Source organism: Alligator mississippiensis, chromosome 5 (genome assembly GCF_030867095.1).
Source record: "Alligator mississippiensis isolate rAllMis1 chromosome 5, rAllMis1, whole genome shotgun sequence".
Lineage (NCBI taxonomy): Eukaryota > Metazoa > Chordata > Crocodylia > Alligatoridae > Alligator > Alligator mississippiensis.
The window spans coordinates 189506613-189525385 of NC_081828.1; the positions used below are offsets into that span (position 1 = coordinate 189506613).

The 18773-nt window shown below is 44.3% G+C and overlaps 2 protein-coding genes across 6 annotated transcripts in view; one reads left to right on the top strand and one right to left on the bottom strand.

The window, feature by feature from the left end:
- Positions 1-9876, bottom strand: part of MASTL (microtubule associated serine/threonine kinase like) — a 29342-nt gene extending 19466 nt beyond the window's left edge. For 2 of the 3 annotated variants that reach the window (XM_059729102.1, XM_006259635.4), the window contains exons 1-2: positions 9317-9876; positions 510-647 (exon numbers count right to left, since the gene is read on the bottom strand). In XM_059729102.1, the coding sequence (XP_059585085.1) occupies positions 510-647; positions 9317-9469 (291 nt within the window). In that variant the 5' untranslated portion in view covers positions 9470-9876. Of the gene's footprint in view, positions 1-509; positions 648-4281; positions 4405-9316 lie in introns of all 3 variants that reach the window. The other variant, XM_059729103.1, reaches the window with a different exon arrangement.
- A 127-nt stretch (positions 9877-10003) lies between these two features.
- The window catches only part of YME1L1 (YME1 like 1 ATPase), a 31788-nt gene continuing 23018 nt past the window's right edge, over positions 10004-18773 (top strand). For all 3 annotated transcript variants that reach the window (XM_006259636.4, XM_014609024.3, XM_014609025.3), the window contains exons 1-3: positions 10004-10205; positions 12551-12682; positions 16821-16983. In XM_006259636.4, coding sequence (XP_006259698.2) covers positions 10173-10205; positions 12551-12682; positions 16821-16983 — 328 coding nt within the window. In that variant the 5' untranslated portion in view covers positions 10004-10172. The remainder of the gene's footprint in view (positions 10206-12550; positions 12683-16820; positions 16984-18773) is intronic.

The following is an 18773-nucleotide window of genomic DNA, read 5'->3' on the forward strand; positions in this document are numbered from 1 at the left end:
AACATCAGAGCAACACAGTGATCTAGAAGTTAGTCTGAGGATGAATCCAGGGCTATGCGGTGGGGGGAGATTTACTTCCCATATAGCCCATCTTACTCCATGCACCTGAAACAATAGCACAAAAACCATATACATTTTCTCATCGGTGATCTATACATGTTTTTCAAGGCGCGCACAGTTGCAAATTCCCCAGACTGATCACATACATTTTTTCTTTATTTTCATTTTGCACCAAAAAACAATGCTGGGCATTCTTAACCAGGTTAATCATCTAGAAATTTAGCACTGATGGTGAGGAAGGGGTAGGGGGACTGGAATATAAATACAAGGGAGGAGTTAAAAAGGGAAAAGAAGATAGTAATCCCACCCAACTATTTTGGTTAAGAACTCATTTTGGATGAAAAAGTTAATCCCTTATAGCCAGAAGATATTTTCAAACAGTGATTTCTTTAATTCCGCACTATATTTTCAAGACTACAGTAAAGCTCCATAGCCCTTTATTTACTCACCAAGTAGATGTTATTAGCTGACTGAAGTGAGTAATATAAGTGCACAACAAAGGGGCTTTTGCTGAGAGCCAAAGCATCTCTCTCTGCCTGGACCTGGTGAACCATGTTTTTATTGATCATATCTGCTTTTTTGACTACCTGAAAAAACAAAGTAGACATTCATTCAGGATAATATTCATCTTCAAGAACACATGCATTGCAACAGCACAAATGAGAATAGTTAGTTTCCTACATTACCTCTTCGCCAACTCACCATGGCCCATGCTCCATGCCCCATTAGAACAGCTAAAACTACATTGTATAGATTACCCTCATGTTGGGAGGGGGAGTATAGTTTTGTATATGGCCACCTATCTGAGAGGCAAAAAGTAATTCTGCAATATTAAAAAGTGGTTTATACATTCGTTTCTCAAATTAGTTTATTAATAATCCAAGAAACAAATTGCATATACATATATATACACATGTTATTGCACATGCCAAAAGAACCTTAAGTGCTGTTCACCAATATTTGCCCACCATATGGAAGCAGCAGGCTTAACACAAACATAACTATTACAAGAGCAAGTTTATTAAGGAATCATGATCAGGAATACTTTTAAAAAACTCTGAGAAGCACAACAGATACTGCCTGGAATGCCTTGACCTATTTCCTAATTTAATGTTTTAATAAAAGGTGTTAATAGAATTTTTGTGCATAATTATTTTTTCAAAAGGAGTAAAGATCAATAAGACTATACTTCTCAAAAACATATGACAAAGGTTAGTTAGAACGAAGAGTCTTCGGAAGACAAACATTTTTCAGCTTGCATAACCAATGAATCCTGTGTTGAAGTGGCTTCAGTGATTCTAAAGATTGCTTTTATGGCACTATTTTTATCTGCAAGATTGCTTATTACAAAAAAACTGTTCTTTTAAATTTAACTTCCGATACAAGGTAGCACTCTGAATGCCATTAAACTACAAAATAGTTAAATACTTAAGAGTGACTAATTTCTGCTTATACAAGAAAAACAGTTATGTCAAATTCACAATCAAGTTACCTAACAAGTACTGGTCCCCTCAGGGGAGCAGAGGAGGGAAAAGCCTTAGTAAATTTAAGCAGCTCACAGTAGAAAAAAAAACAAACCCATCTCTTACTTGTGACCTTTAGTAACAATACCATTTTGAATCAAACGTGTCCGTTGGTTGTGCCACCTATTGTTATTGTCCACCAAAGAATACTGACACGGTATTACCATATTGGGACTAACATACTTTTAGGCTTAATCTGCTAGTGGTGCTAAAGCAATTGTTCTGGTTTGCTCTAAATGCAGTAAGTTTAGTTGTAACAAAATGAAATCTATCCACACTGCTGTGTGATGGCACTTTCCTTGTTAATCCTTGGATCCACACAGCTCTAAATTAGTTTGCATTAGCTTCCAAGCACTCAAAATAGTAGTTAATGGTGGACTGTTGTGTTACTTTGCTTTCCCCCATTAACAAAGAGAATAAAGTCAAGCAATTACTTCTATAGAAAGACCTGTGGCTCCCTTATCCAATGGAGCACTCCCTAGTAGGAGAGGATTATACTGCAAGACTGGGATGAGCAACAAGGGCAGCAAAACTTTAGAACAAAGGCACCACAATCACCACAGATTAGTGAGTAAGTACTCATTTTGGTGCTGGTTTTGTGATAGTAGGAGGAGGGTTCTGTTGTGCTGTGTTAAAGAGCTTGCATGCAGGAGACTATTGATGGTTTTGAAGGTATGGAATTCCCAAACTGCATCAGGGCCATTGACAGGACCCAGCTGCCTATTCTTTGGCTGCTCCACCTGGCCAGGCAGGCCCTGGCTTGGGGGGGGGGGGGAGGAGAGACAGGGGAGGAGATTAAATCCCACTCCCTCTCCCCCTTTGCTTCAGGCTGTGGATGGAACTGGCCACACACCAACCACCCCCCAAGCAGCAAGGGGGGGGGGATGCCTGACAGACTGCTACATGGGGAATGTCTGTACACCACTGGCCAGGCAGACACCAGCTGTGGTCCCCTGGTGAGGAGGGGGAGGGAGTGTGGAAATAAACCCCCCTCCCTGCTCCCTCTGCTCTCTAGCTGGAGCCAAGGCTGGCGGGTAGAGAGCAGAGGGGTGGGGCCAGCCCTGCTCTCTGGAGCAAAGAGCCCAACCCAGTCCAGGGCTGCAGAGCATGCTGGGGGACTCTGATTTAACATAAACCAGGAAGGGGTCTGGGACAGAAGTTCCATAAACTAGTTTGACCCAAATCAGTTAAGTGTGATACTACATTCAACCAGGTTTATCTTCAACCAGTTTCAGCCATTTTGAAACTGGTTTACGTTATGCACTTAACTTCTGTTACAGGTCTAAACCAGTTTCTGATCACTTAAATGTCTTTTATGTGTAACTTCTGTCCCTAAGCTCAAGATAACATAGCAGCTCAGACACCAGTGCTGCTGGGAGCTGCTTTGACCCCTGCCAAGAGGACAAGGAGGAAGGGAGTGGCAAGGCAACCTGACAACACAGCCAAACTGAAGAGAGGGAGGAAGGGGTTGGGTGGGACCACCTGTGAAGCAGCAGCTCATTGCTTAATTGATGAGTTAATTCCTCTTTAACCTCTGGCTATGGGTACTAGTCCTCCCTGGCCTTTCCCCGCTGCCTTCCAGTTCCTGATGGGGGCACTGCATGGCTTCCTTTCCCACCCTCCCTGACAGACTGCACTCTGGCCTGTGCTAAACAATAACCGGTAAGCTAGCCAGTTATCACTGGGCTTATCCATTAAATGATTAATTGTTTAACCTTTCGCATCTAATACCAACCCTCCTAATGTCTAACTTCATGGTCCTCTGCTATGAATTGAGTATTTCATAGTGCAGCTCCTTGACATTCCATCTTTGCCCAGCTAGAGGAGTGAAGATTAAAAAAACCTGCAATTACTTGTTGTCTCATTTCATGTAGTCTTCATAATGGTAAAATATTTCATCATTTACTTTCAAGTGCCTGCATACTCCATTTTGAGTGATGGGAGTGCAAGAAGCAAGCAGCTTTGTAATGGAGGAGGGGAAAAGGATATGAACATGAAAACTAATAGCTGATTATGGTATTGGTGAGACTTGATACTGCAGAAATATAACAGTATCAAATGTTTTAGTCTCCATCATACAGGGCAAACTGTGGGAGGGGCAGTTAATGCCAAGCAGAAAGCAAGGCAAGAACTAAGAGACACCCACTGAAATAATCAGGCAAATTAAAACAAGCAAAAGGAAGTTGTGTGGCTGTAACATATTTGTTGCCACAGGACAATGTGGAGGCCAAAGAGCATAGAAAAGTCCAAATTCATGGAGGCCAGGTCTAGCAAGGGCTACTCACCATAACAGTCAGGGATGTATATTCAGACTTAGGACATCTCTAAATCTGTGACTGCTGGTACTTAGGAGGGTGTGGCATGGGACAGATTACTCTGCACCTCTGACCACCCTCTCCTTTTCCTGTACACATCTGGAGCATCTACTAGATGGCCCTTTGGTCTAACCCAGTATGGCAGTTCTACTCTTAAGAGGGCCCTAGGTCCACCCAACACTGTCAAACAACCAACACCCAAAAGTGGTGGTTTAAATACATGACTGCAGATCTACTGCAATACAGCACATAATATTTATTGGCACTGCAACCCTAAGGATAACAGTAGTTTTCAGCAAGGTTGATAGGACGCTTCCTCAGTGGCTTCAGTATAGCTGTTGACAGCTAGGTCCTTATGCATCATCAACAGCTGTCATTCTTACCTGTGCTGGCAGTTCTCCTGTCAGACTCCCTGGTATAAGGGTATTATTCCAAGTTTGTTGGGATCTTGCAATATAGTCTTGATGGCTGTCCAGGACATCTGGGTTCCCTGATGTCACTTCTTACTAAAATGCAATTTAGTTTACAGCATAGACAGAGAAGAGAAGCACTACCAGGTCCTGTTCTGGTTTTTGTAGATACCTTCTCTGGGTTCATTCACTTTGGCATGGCACTGCATTAACTTCCAAAAGGTGTCCCCCCTCTATTTCCAATGGCAGTGCCCTCTAGATGTCTGCTTGCCAATGAGATGGGACTGGACACGAAACACTCCAAACAAGGCAATCAAGTCCAGGATCTTTGAAAAGGCTAGGCACAAGCATTAAGGACAGGACTGTTGCTTGGAACTGAAAAGACACACCCCTAGTTGCCCACCAGCTGTTAAAGAGATGTTACATCCCATTAAGTTGACTAGAGCAGCAGAAGGCACACATACAGCAGGACAGGTCAATCCATGTGTGAAATAAGACAGTGTAGACATAAGGCTGACTAGTTTGGAAATGTTTCAAATACACCTTAGAAATAAATCCATTTTGCATACACTCTGTATCAAGAAGGATAAGTCATTGCAAACTAAGGCACCAAACAAACTGCTTCAGCAATGAAAAATATCAAACGTTTGATATTCCCTAACAACAAATTCAAGGTAGAGGCTTTTATTGAATGATTTACACTAGCTACAATACAGAAAATTTAAACACATTACTGAATTCAAGGACATCATGAACATGTAAGCGGTCAAGTTAAATGCTTGGTCACAAATGTAGCTCTCTGATTTCAATGCAACAACATTAAAGCACGTACAGAAGAGATTTCAGATCAGGGCCCAAGGTAAAGAAATCATTCTAGTTTTAAGGATGATTCATCAATGTACCAGCTGTGGACATAGCAATGGAACCATTGCAAAACACTATCAATTGGGAATTGTTTCACAAGCATGTGAAGTGCTGTGGCTCCAACCCCAGTATTCATTGCAGTGAATGTATGGGAGGGAGTGCTTGCATCTATGCTTTGGGGACTGAGGGTGTTTTAACTTTTCTGCTTTTCTTCTTTCCTAAACAGGAATTCAGTAAACTTCAACAGCTTGCAGTTGATCTAAACCTGTAGTGTGCTTGTTTGAACTGGGAGGGAGGTTGAGGGGTTAGAGAACTTCCAAAAGGCTTTTGATCTAGTATCTCACAATGTCCTCGCGAGGAAATTGGAGGATTGTGGGCTTAACTCTGAGACAGTCAGGTGGGTAAGAAAGTGGCTACAGGATAGGACCCAGAGAGTCAGAGTGAATGAATCTGTGTCATTCTGGTGAGAAGTGGGCAGCAGTGTCCCAGCGGTGCTTGGTCCAGTACTTTTCAACATCTTATTAATAAATTTGGACGTGGGGGTGAAGAGCTCACTTGCCAAATTTGCAGACGACACCAAGTTATGGGGAAGCGTGATCACGCTTGAAGATAGGCTAGAGATACAAGCGGACCTATACAGGCTAGCAAGTTGGGCAGATCGGAACCTGATGAAGTTCAACATCGAGAAATGTAAAGTGCTGCACCTCAGGACAAGCAACTCCCAACACACCTACAGGCATACCAAACTGACTAGCACCACGAATGAAAGGGACCTGGGGGTAAACAGTATGAATATGAGCCAGCAGTGCAATGCTGTAGCCAGCAGGGCAAATAATACTCTGGCATGCATCAATTGATGCATCTCTAGCAAAACCAAGGAGGTGATTCTTCTACTCTACTCAGCATAGGCGAGATCACAGCTGGAGTACTGCATCTAGTTCTGGGCACCACACTTTAACAAAGACATAGTAGACAAGCTTGAGAGAGTTAAAAGAAGAGCCACCTGTATGATCAGTCTTCCTTGTATGGCTTGCCATGTAAAGGCTGAGGGATCTGGGACTCTTCAGCCTGAAGAACAGAAGGCTGAGAGGGGACCGGGTAGCAGCTTACCACTACACTAGGGGAGTACATCATGGGCTCGGTGAGCAACTGTTCACCAGGGCACCCAGGGGGAAAACTAGGAGTAATGGCCACAAACTCCTGGAAGACCGATTCAGGCTCAACATTAGAAAAAATTTCTTCATAGTCAGAGTGTCCAGACTGTGGAATAAGCTCCCTCCAGAGGTGGTGCAATCACCTACCCTGGAAATCTTCAAGAGGAGACTGGTGCTGGGGGTCAACTGACCCCCAGTTCTTTCCTGCTTGGTGCAGGGGGCTGGACCAAATTCTTCCAAGGTCCTTTCCAACCTTACAATCTATAAATATGAATCTATGAACTTGCACCCACGTTTTTGGGTTCCCAAGAGCTAGGCATGCATGATGTCCAGTCGGGAGTAAGGACACAGATATTTATAAGAAATTTAGCTTTTATGGATGAAAGAGCAGGGCAACAGTAAATAGTACCAACAAAAGTGGGTAACAGGTGTATCAGAGCAGTCAAACTGCAGCAATTGGGGCTGGGGTTGCTGGACAGGAGGAATGCAGTGTGCAATGCCTGGAGGACCAGCAAGACAGAAAACAGGGAAGGCTTGGTGTTCATAAGTAACACTGAACCAAATCAAAGTGAAGCAGTTCAGAGTAATGCTTGATTTTCCAACTACATTTTTGAACCATTCCAGGTGGCTCTAAACCAGTTAAACAGCCTTGTATGTTCATCTGCTTCAGATTTAAGCCACAATTAAACCAATTAAAATGTCATGTGTTCATACACTGAATAATCATTTATATACTTTTCAATTTGTTTTTTAATTGAAAGCTGAACACTGCTACATTTATGAACAACCTAAACACAGTGATAACAATGCTGGTCTCTGTATATATTCCATCAGCAAAGATGGTCTCTTCCAAAAGCTTCATTTTGGAAGGTTCCGTGCTAATTTCTCAGCACTGCAAGAATCATACTCTTCATATCCTGTCTGCTGATTAGAGGAGCACTTGTCAATGTAAGATCCAATCAGTATAAATGAGGAAAACCACCCCTACACCCAGCTGAACTGTGGCTTCACATTTACACTTCCCTTTGAGAAAGTTTCTCTCTCCTACCTGTGCTGAGGGCCCAGTTAGATGACTGACTATAAAGATGCAATACAGAAACAAAAACATGGGAGGTTCTCATTTTACTACCTATTCTGATGTAAACATGATTTAAACTGACTCTGTACTTTTATTTTAAGTAGAAGCAAAGCTCTATTCATTGTCACAGGGGACACTTAAATCAGTGATTCTCCACCTTTTAAACCAAAAGGGCTCCTGGTTCAACTCAAGACATCCCTCTGAAAATGCCAACTTTGTTTTCACTTCCTCTTATTTTTCCCTAGTCAAAAAAACCCCACAATTCCTCTGTTGCAAAGAGCTCAGAAGCAGCGCAGAGCCCAATGTTTTTAGGCCATGGATTCCAAAATGAAACCACTGAGTTTACCTGGTGAATCTGGTAAACCCTCGGCAGAGTTAACAGCACTTGAGGATCCTCAAGCCCCAACATCCTGCGCAGATGATGCCCAACTTCTGCACTCCCAAAACAAGCGTTCCAGCAACGGTTGGAGATCTCACAGCAGCCAGAGAAAAAGGTATGAGGACACACTGAAGGCATCCTCAAGGAAATAGATGCCCATGCCAAGAGCTGGGAGAAGCTGGCTGCTGACCAGCTCCAACACCACAACCTCAATCATGTGGCAGGTGGTTGGGAGGCCAAGCGCCTCGCCCACAAAGCAGATGAGAGAAGGGAGGAAGGAAAAGGATAGGAATCCAGGTGGGCTGGTCACCCCCTCCCCTGCCAAAATGCCTGCAAATCCCATGAATGGGGCTGTGGCCCAAGGCTTGGACTCTTAAGTCACCTCAAGACCAGTCCATGAACTGCAGGAGAGCATCCTCCTAGCCAGGGACTGCCCACAGCCAGGACGACACCAGCCAACAGTGTGTGGCCCCCGTGGCACCCTTGGAAGGGCCTCCAGGAAGCTCAGGGTACTGTACAACAGCAGGGGTGGGGACGGACACTCATTGGCTTGAAGCAACTGTTCCTGAAAGGGCATAGCATTGCCATGTCCTAAATATGAAATGATCATACTGGAAGCTCAAAATTATTGTATTTGTTGAAAAAACTACCATATACTGTAGGATTACCATCTGTCAGGGTTTTCCTGGATATGTCCTCTTTTTGAGCCTTCTGATCTCTGCGTGGGTGGGTTTTTTAAATTTGACCAAATGTCTGGGGTTTTGCTTTGCTCCACTGGTGGGAGCAGGGGAAGGCCGATCGGAGGTAGCAAGGGGCACGAAGGTACCTGCCTGCAGCTGTGTTGGCACGTGCAGACTCATGTGGTGCTACCTGCTGCCTCCGATCACCTTGCCCCTGCTCCCACCAGTGGAGTGAGGGGCACTATCATGGCCTGGGGGGGAAAAGTACTGTGGTTTTGGAGTAAGGGGCACTGGCAGGGCTGGGGTCAGTGGGTCAGGAGTAATGTGGGTCAGGAGTAAGAGGCAGCAGCCGGGCTGGGGGGCTGGAGCTCGGCAGTGAGGGGCAACAGAATGGGCAGGGCACCAGCATGTCACTGCCTACCCCCCATCCTACCCCCCCCCCGACAGGTGTCCTCTTTTTTGGACCTGGAAATATGGGAACCTTAATACACCGAAGAGTTATGCAAACAACTGTGCAAACAAGCCCTCTTATTTACTTTATATTGCTCGCTATAACTTGCCAGTGAGCGAGTAAGAACTGGGTTAAAGTTGAAGCATTTTTTGTTTTTATGCAAGCTGTCATAAGAAAGTGCTGAAGCAAACCCAGAAGTCAGTTACGACTCTCCAAGAGTGACCTGGGTCTTGCATGCGCTTGCATCAAGCAGGTGCCGCAAAAATGATTGTACAGGTTGAACTGCACCGTGCAGGGGTCGAAATGACGGCACCAATATGATCGTTACGTCACCTGTAACACTGAACAGCGTGTCCAAGGCCTCCCCACGGACGCCCCAGGCCGGGCCCGGCCACTGCTCACCTTGACGGCGTAGAGCCGGCCGCCCTTGCGGCCCAGGTACACCTTCCCGAAGGCGCCGCGGCTGATGGGCTTCACGATGGTGAAGTCCTCGATGGAAGGCGGTCGTGGCACCGAGATGCTCCTCGCGCCCCCCCGCGCCTCCGGCGTGTCCATGGCCTGGCCAGGCCCGGCCACTGCTACTGTTGGCGGCCACAGCCCGCGCCAATTCAAAGCTAAACCTCGCCCCCGCTGACGTCATCGACCAACGGCCACGAAAGACCGAGTACCGCCAAGCCTCGCGAGCACTCCTAAGAGCACGGGAAAAGTGGTGCGCATGCGCGTGGCGGTCAGCTGCCTCCGGAGTGACCCAACGGCCCCTTGCTATCTGTATTCCTCACACGCGCGTGTACGCCTCCCCATCCCCAGGACAGGAACCGGCCGAGGCTTTGCGTGCCTGCATACGGGACCGTGTGGCTTCCGCGGACGAAGGAAGGGGGGCCGGCAGTTGCACCAGCCCGAAAGCTGGTGTCCAGCCGCCACGCATTCTCCCCCAACCCTCCCCCGAGACCCGGCCACGTGACAGCGTCCCGCACGAGTGACGTACGCAACACGCTCAGGCGCAGTGGGGAGAATGGTTTGTTCCTAACCTCCCCCCCGCCCAAAGAATGGTTTGCTCCCCGCGAGAGGAACGTAACTGCGTCACACACAGTCGTTGCTATAGAGCCCAGTAGCTGGAGGGCGGAAGTGGGGAATATGTGCGACCCGGAAGCGGCTCCTGCTCCCCCATTTTCCAGGGCAGCTGCAGGACCTGGCTTTGTCGGTAGCAGGAGGCGGCCATTTTCTCTACGGACGTTCAGCGCTTCGGGGCGGGAGAAGGATGTTTTCCCTGTCTACCAGCGTGCAGCCCCAGGTGTGACCCGGGCTGGGTGGTTCCTTCGGCGGGGGAGCAACTGGGCGGCCGTCACCGGGGGCTGAAGGGCGGGAGCGGCGCCCGAGGGCGGAGGAGGCCGCGTCTGGGACCTTCCCATCTCAGGGTGGCTTTTGCTAGGGGTGGCACCGAGGCAGCTCCTGGGGGCTGTCCGCCGTCGCCGCTGGGGCGGCAACTTGTCTCTCACTATTTCCCCCTCCACCGCGGTCTGGTCCCTCCCGGCGGGGCGTGTGGGGCTTCGTCGGGTCCCGCATTCCCTGCTTATCAAGTCTCGTTCCCGGCCTGTGCTCCGCCAGCGGGGTGACGCACCAGGGTTTTTTTTTCTTGCCTGGCTACTGCTGGGCCCACTGACTTCCCCGACTAAGTGACTTCGGCTTTGAATGCACCGACGTGGGGATGTTTGCCTGAGTGCGTCACGCTGGCGTCATTTTTCCTTAGTTCCTGCTACGTAAGAGCCGAGTCATAACAACATCACACTGGTTGTTGGGCCGTTTTAGTTTTGCTAACAGCACCGTATGCTGGCTCTTGGCCCGATTCCTTAATTGCTATGTATGCGTTATAAATAAACTGGCTGGCTTGAGACCTGCTGAAGAGTACTTTATACTAAACTGGTGCTTCTCTAATGGCTTTCTTAGTTTCTGCTAGATTTACCTCTTCTCGTGAACCAGTTGGCATGATATAATCTGGGTAATAAGCTAAACACACAATTCTTAACTGTTTAAAGGGGCAGTGTCAGGTTAAAGTCTAAATTTGCTACTGCTTTATGTTTAAGGTTCTTGGTCCTTTTTTTTTTGTCATTTTAGAATTCCATTTCCTCTTCCTCTGTACTTTTTCTCTAACTGCTGTGTACAAGACACATTCAGATTGGAAATTTCCTAACCCCAGGGATTTTGTTTAATGAAACTGAAAATACCTTTCTTTCATGTCAGTTACAGTAATTTAGGTGTCACAACAGAGGTAAAAAATTGAAGCGTGATTTAACTGACAGTTTGTCTCTATTTCTCAAGGATATTGCTAACTTCTTCCCATTGCAGTAGGACTCAACCATGGCAGCACATGTCAGATTATATCTTGGATCTCTTGCCCGCTAGGCAGAATAGTACCGTATTTTCGAGCATATAGCCTGCCCATGAGTATAAGTCACACCCACGTATAACCCGCGGAAAATTGTATTTTTGTAAATTAATCCGTGTATGCGCTGCACCTGTGTATTCCCTGCGGCAGCGTATACACGGGGAGGCAGCGCAGCTCAGCCTGCCCTGGCCCTGGCCCTGGCCCCCGTGGCAGCGGCGGCACAGCCCGGCCTGCCCGGGCCCAGCAGGGAGGCGGCACAGCCCGGCCTGCCTGGGCCTCTGCGGTCATGGCGGCGCAGCCTGGCCTGCCTGGGCCCAGCGGGAAGGCGGCGCAGCCCGCCCCAGCCCCCGCAGCGGTGGCACAGCCCGGCCTGCCTGGGCCCTGTGGGGGAAAAAAAGTCTGTCAGTAACCCGCACCCATACATTTTTGGGGGGGTAAAATTGTGTATACCCTGCGGGATATATGCGCGAAAATACGGTAGTTGTTTGAGGTTGTAGCATGGATCCAAGCAGGACAGGATTCATTATATAAGGCATTGAGACTAATACTTTTCACAACAGATACATACTAGTCCTGTGACTTGGTTTTCTTCCTGCCTTGCGATTCATGTGTATGTTGATGTGCTCTTTGCGCCTACACCTGCAAGAACACGCAAATGGTACAACAGTCAGTGTTGTAGTATCAGCTATCGCTAATATGACAAACAAGTTGGTACCATCAGAAAAGTGGCAAAGCTACTGCTTAAAGACAAAGAATAGATTGTTTCTTCATTTTCCATGGTAATTGAGAAAACTTATGTAAAAATAAGTAATTTTGTTTCAGAAAACTAATGACTAGTTCAAATACAAATGGAGGCTGTTGCTTTGTTTGCAAGTTGAACTTTTGTCTCTTAACTCTGTATTTGAGGTTCTGGTGAATGTTATTACATCATTTAGGATCCAGTCATGGAACCTGGATCCTGTTTTCCTCTGGCAAACTTAGTGCAGCTAAGCTGTTTTGGATACTTATTATTCTATTTCTCTTCCTCTGTAAATCAACTTCTCTTCTTACCCTGTGCTCAGTGAACCACTGAGATTTTCAGTTGAAAAGTACCATATAAAATATAGAATGTTATACTTGTGCACTGTCTGTCATGAGAATGCGTTTAGGTGTCTTGGTAAAAGTACAAACCTGGATACCTGACTTAGTGAAAGTTCTACATTTAATTTTTCATTATTTAATTTTAGATTGATTTAATCTTTAATTTCTTCCAGGTTACTGTTCCTCTGAGTCACCTCATCAATGCTTTCCATTCACCCAAAAGCTCAGTCACTTCTGCCAGCACAGCAGCTATTCACTCTCTACAAAAGGATACAGCCCCTGAACATGATGCCCAGAGTAGTAAGGTAATAGGAATTTTGTAGAGATCAGCATTTTTTGCGTTTGAATTGGGTCTGAAAAGTACTAGTTTAAAAAAAAAAAAAGTCAAGTAACTTGCATGTAATATTTGATACATCTTAAACGTGCATAAGATGATATGCTTATCTTCTAAATTCTGTATGTGGTAATAAAAGGCCATTGAAATTTATTTTTAAAACCCTCCTTTTCTGTGTGATGCATTGTCATGATTCACTTTGATTTAACAACGCTGGGTTTGACGCAGCCTTTAAGACAATAATGCTAACTTGTAAACAAAGTCATAAGCAGGAGTCTAAAATTTAGATTTTGAGAAGGTATTGGAAACAGTAGGAAAAAAAGCATAAATTATGAACAAATAGAACTTTGTGAAAAAGAGATGTACTACAGTACCGTAGCAGTTGTCAGGATATAAGAGGTAAAGTCCTCGCTTGTTAAGATCAACAAAGTGACTAGTATGTGTCTCGGGCAGTTTAAGAGGAAGGATTAGCTTCTGTATTTCAAACTTTCTTGATGACCTTGTAAAATGATGAAAAGAAAGCTTGTTTGTAATAACCTTGATTTTACTTTCCTTGCCAATTATTAGTATGCTTATAATAGTTTTGACTAGTGGGTGTTTTTTTGTTTTTTTTTTTGCACTAAATATTGTTTTTTATTTAAGTGGTATTTCTTTTTATGGCTCCTTTTTGTGCATAGCCAAGTCTGTGTTTATCTTTACCAAACTCTGTGGGCACTTTTAACAAGTAATAGACAGAAAAACTTCTTGATGGGTAATTAGAACGTAAAAAATAGTCCATAATGATTGGTCATTTCATGGAAACCACCCTGATTGTGCCTATTACACCTTCCTTCTGTTCTCTCTCAGTCATGCCAACAAAATTCAGGAACGACTTAAGATAAAAATATGGGTTTATAAATATGCTGATTCTCACTGAGACTAAAACTTTCAGAAATACCTAATTTAGATTTCTAAATCCAATTTTCATGTCTTTATGGAAATTCAGGGCTATGTACCCACCAGCAATGTCTTCTGTACTCACCGCTGTGTCCTGTTAATATGTTGACACCCGTGTGTCAGTTTGTCTTGCACAATGATCAGAGAGTGACTACAGCTTGACTAGAATGACTAAATAGGTGTTTAGTTTGTTTAATGCCTTATTATTTTGTCAGTTGGTGAGAGAACTTGTTTACCTTTAAAACCAAGGCTATATTTTTATAGTGTGTTTTCCTACCTAATTCATCTTTCTTCTTCCATTTCTAACCACCTTCCAGGGTAATTAAAACTCAATGTTTTAAAAAGAAACTCCTTTTGTTTGTACCTATCCTCTAACACAAGTGTTTCTCAACCTGTGGGTTGCGACCCAAAAGTGAGTTGCAACAATATTTGAAAGGCTCTTGAGCAAGTCTCAGAAAAATGAGGGAAAGCATAGGTTTCCCCTTGCAGGCTGGCAGCATTCCAGCCTACAAGGAGCTGCTTGGGGCAGTTGGGCACGTGTGCTTCTGCATGTGCACATGCACGTGGCTAGTATGCAGCCAGTCAGGTTGGAGGCCCAGGGCTTGGGGACTGTTTGGGGAGTGGGTGTTTGGGGAGGGGCTTTGTCTATGCATGCATAACCTCTAGTTAGGTCTCTGCATTATGACAAAAAATAGTTCAGATCTTTAAAAAAAAGTGGTATTTTAGTTATCTCGTGTGACATTTTAGTTTCCAGGTGAACAGCAATTTGAGACAGATCACATGTAAAAATAATTGCTGCTTGTTAAAATATACAATTTATTCTAGTTTAGCATAATTAAAATGTAAAATCAGAAACTGAAAAAATAATCCTTGTTAAACGTGTGTAAATAAGATGTTTCCCTGGTTTGCAATAAAAAGTCCCAAATCTAGTCCAAGAGCTATAAATTGGTTGCAAACCAACCCATATGTATCTGCTTCTAGATACTTGTGGGTTGGTTTGCCTTTAAGAAAGTTGTCTCAGACGGTCGGAGCTGACTTGAGGAGGATCGCTGATTACTTGGCCGTCAGGCGGGCTGGTGGATGGAGAGGCGGGACACAGCATATTGGTTGCAAAATAACTTTTACCTTAACTTTACTTACGCCGCTGGTGGCCGCGACGCAGGTGGTAAGGTTGCTTACGTAGTTACAGGTAACGAGTTGCTTGCGTAGTTACAGGTAACTGGCAACAAAACGAGCCGGCGAGTTTGTAGACAGAAACGAGCATGCAGGTTGAAGGATACGTCGGGAACAGACGGTGACGGGGAGATGTTGGAGGGTGATCAGTCTGCCAGCTTTTCTCTGCCACGTGGCAAAGTTCTCCGTACTCTACCACGTGCTCAGAGCTCTCTGACTTGGGCGGAAGCTTCACGGATTTTTATACATTTAGAGTAGCCAATAACAGACTGCCAGGTGGGAATAGCTAATGAGGCAGAACATAGGAAATTTGAAAGTAACTGCGGTTATTCAGGGCAGTTCTATTGTGACAGGGGCACTCAACTCATTTGGTTATGACAAAAGTAACATAAAAAAATCCAGTGCAAAACAAAATTAAAATTGATTTTGAAATCAGGGTATCCTGCTTGGTGGGTTAAACCATTTCATCCTGCTTCCTTCCCTATCTTTTGGATTTTCCCTTGCATTTATTTCCATGTAGTTAACCCAGTTTCTAATTCTTACAAAATTTCACCTAGGAAAATAGCAATAAAAGAGATAACATTGAAATATGTGGTGGGCTTTAATTAGCTCAGTAGGTTGCTGTGGTGTTCACCCCAAAATGTGTCAGCCTATTTGTGGATGTCACAAAAACAAAAGCTTAGATTCTGAACACTAAACAGGACCATCTCTTCAACAGTTCATTGAAAGCAAAGGTTTTTTTCCCCAAATAAATGTGTTCCACTCACTTGCCTATTAAATTTGTGCATAATTCAGTTAACCACATAACAAGGCATAGGTTGCTCTTTTTATGCCTATTGCTTACATTGCAGTGAACATCACATAAATGGCTTGCTTCCACAGCCAGCAACCTTTTGAAGATCACAAGATTAAACACCCCAGCTCCTGTCTGACAAGGGCCAGAGGGCTTTGGTGGTGAGGGGCTTTGTCTATGCATGGGCAGAGCCCTTCCCCACCCCCCATTCCTTCTGAAATTCCCTGGCTCTGTGGGTCAGATCAAATTCCTCTGTGGACCAGAAGCAGCCAGCAGGCCATATGTTTGCCAACCCCTGACTTAGATTCTTAAAAACTTCTTGGCCCTGCTTTTCACTGTGTACTGCAATTGTACTCATTTGCACTGCACTGGCAACGGAACTGACATGGGATAGTCATTTTCAAGGCTTCTAAAGTAGCCTCTAACTGACCAGGTCCTGGCAATTTCTAGGCTCAAGGGTTAGGAACCTTTAATGGGGTCCATTAAGCATGCTGCAATTATTCCTACGGTTAAGGAGAATAATTTACAGTGAGTTGGGATAAGTGTATAGCCTTTTTTTCAGTCCCCAGGCCATCAAGCATCCTGTAGAACCATATGCATTTTAAATTAATATTGTTAGGACCTGCAGTTTTGGCTTTTGCTGTTTAGTCAGATTGTGCATTAGGAAGAATGAAGCATTTTTCTCCATACAAAATGGCAAGCGTTCCAATTAAAACAGAATACAGCCACATCCTTCACCACCCCAACCACCCTGAAGGGTGCAAATGAGGATCACATTTCAGTTTTTTTTAATGTATGGGAATCGCCAACATGCATGATTCTCTGGGTTAGGGAGAGAACAAATACATGGTTACTCTGGCAGAGGCACACATCTAATTTTTTGCACATGCAGGATAGAATTTGTTTTTTTTTTGTTGTCAAAAATAGATTTCATTTTTTTCCCTTAAAGCTAAATCATTATATTTTTGTATTTTTCTTCATATAGGTAAGTGTTTCATTTTCAAATTCAAACTAGTGTAAAAGCTAAAAAAATAAAGCTTTTGGGATATAAGCAGTTTTCACTCACGCTTTTTTCTTTCTAGTATTTCTCGTAAAACATTCTATTCCTGTTTTAGTGGTAGAATTTTTTTTCCTGATGTGATGTTAACATTTGCCTTCTTCCTGACTTCAGATTAACATCACTAACTACCTCCCTATTGTATTACAGCCTGTTGTTAATCTGAGAGAGATGGGCCTGTCTGATCTGAAAGTTAACGAGCTCAGTGAACTAAGGAACAGGTTGCTTCCTGGCCTTTATGAAGAAAACAAAACTTCATCCCAATGGCATGTGTCTTATGTCTCTGCACAGTCCTTCTTTGAAAATAAACATGGTAAGTACTAGTAAAAAATCAATTATGCTTAATTTTGAATTTGAATGCATGGAAAATCAAACCATGGATGTTATGCTATACAGTTATACAGTCAACTATGAAGATGGTAACAGTTTAGACCAGGGGTCTTCAACCCGTTGGCCAGATCTGGCCTCTGGCACTGTCTCTTTCAGTCCTCTGTGCTAGATTGGGCACATAGGGTAGTGCAGGGCCTCATCCTGGTGTGTGGGGACAGGCAGGGATTGTATGGGGCTCCCAGGGTATGATCTTGGTCAGGCAGAGGTGGTGCAGGACCTCTGGGGCCTGATGCCAGCCAGTCATACTGGCTCTGCAGTACTCATCTGGCCCCTGGGACTAAAATCATGAGCATCACTGGTTTAGACAGGTGTTCTGTTTCTGTTTGAAGGAGTTCCAAATTAAAAAAAAAATCAAATTGGCTTCAGTGTTACTAATAACTGCTAATTTTAAGTGAAAAATAAATAAGCGGCTTATCTTGATGATAAGAAAACAATCTTTAGTGGACAGTTTTGTAATTTGCCTCTTCCTTTATGCTCTGTAAGTGTTGTCAGAGACAGGCAGCTCCCAGTGCGCTAAAAGTAGAACCCATGAGCTGGTATCTAAAATGCTACCTGCACTGCACAAAAAGGAAAAGGAAAAATGGGGATTAGTGTCACTTTCTGGAGGGAAATGCATCCTGACTGGACACAGATATGATAAATGTTTTCCAGAGATAGGAATGTGGTTAAAAGAGAGTTGTGAGCTATCTGTCTTTGATCTATAAAATTTCTGTAGCTCAGACTGTTGATTCTACTCCAGGCAGTTAAGGGAAGGTTATTGATCAGAATCCTTGGCAATCCAAGGAACCCTTAGATGCTTAATGCCTTTTTTTTACTTCTGTCTTTACAGACAAAAATGTACAGTGCGATGGTAGATATAGTTGGCAGCAGGGGAGTTGGGGTGGGTGGGTTATAATCAGTCTAGATTAGGGAAAACAAGGGTTACATAATTTTAAAGCAACTCAAAAAGTAAATATCAACATAAATCCTATAAGCCACTAAAGGTCTGGATGTTTGTTTAGATTCTAGTCCTCCAACTATCTCCATATTGATAGATCCCTATGTAGGTCTAATTTAATATTTGTTTTCCTCTGAAAGTTCTAATTCAAGGATTCTGGTATAGGTGTTATGCACAAAATTCCAGTATCTTAAACCAGTGGCACACAGCTGAATCCAGCTCATGGGACTCCCAGTGCCACAACAGTTAATGCTGCTACGACTCTCCTGCTGCCAAATTCCCATATTTATGGGGAGCCCTGCAGGCTGGATGGTGTCACTCTAGGTGCTGGATTGTGCCAATACCAGGTCTGTCTGGCCAAATCTGGTGCACCAACCCCATGCTGGATATAGCCTGCATGGCTAGATATATTGAGCACCATTGTCACAAACCATGTGTATGTTGTTAGTAACGGCTTCTTTGTTACTCTAGGACAGGGGCGGGCAATTATTTTGGGTGGAGGGCCACTTACTGAGTTTTGGCAAGCCATTGAGGGCCGCATAGTGGGCAGCCGGGGGCAGAAAAATATTAATTTTCTAAATTTTTTAGGGCCCTCACAGGCCGGATAGGATGGCTTGGCGGGCTGCATCTAGCCTGTGGGCCACGTTTTGCCCACTCCTGCTCTAGGAAACCGTATAGACATTTAAATAAAACATTATTAGGAATAATACAAATTAAAGTTTTGTGTGAATATTTATTTCCATTTTATATTCTTGATTTACTTTAATCTTTTTCTA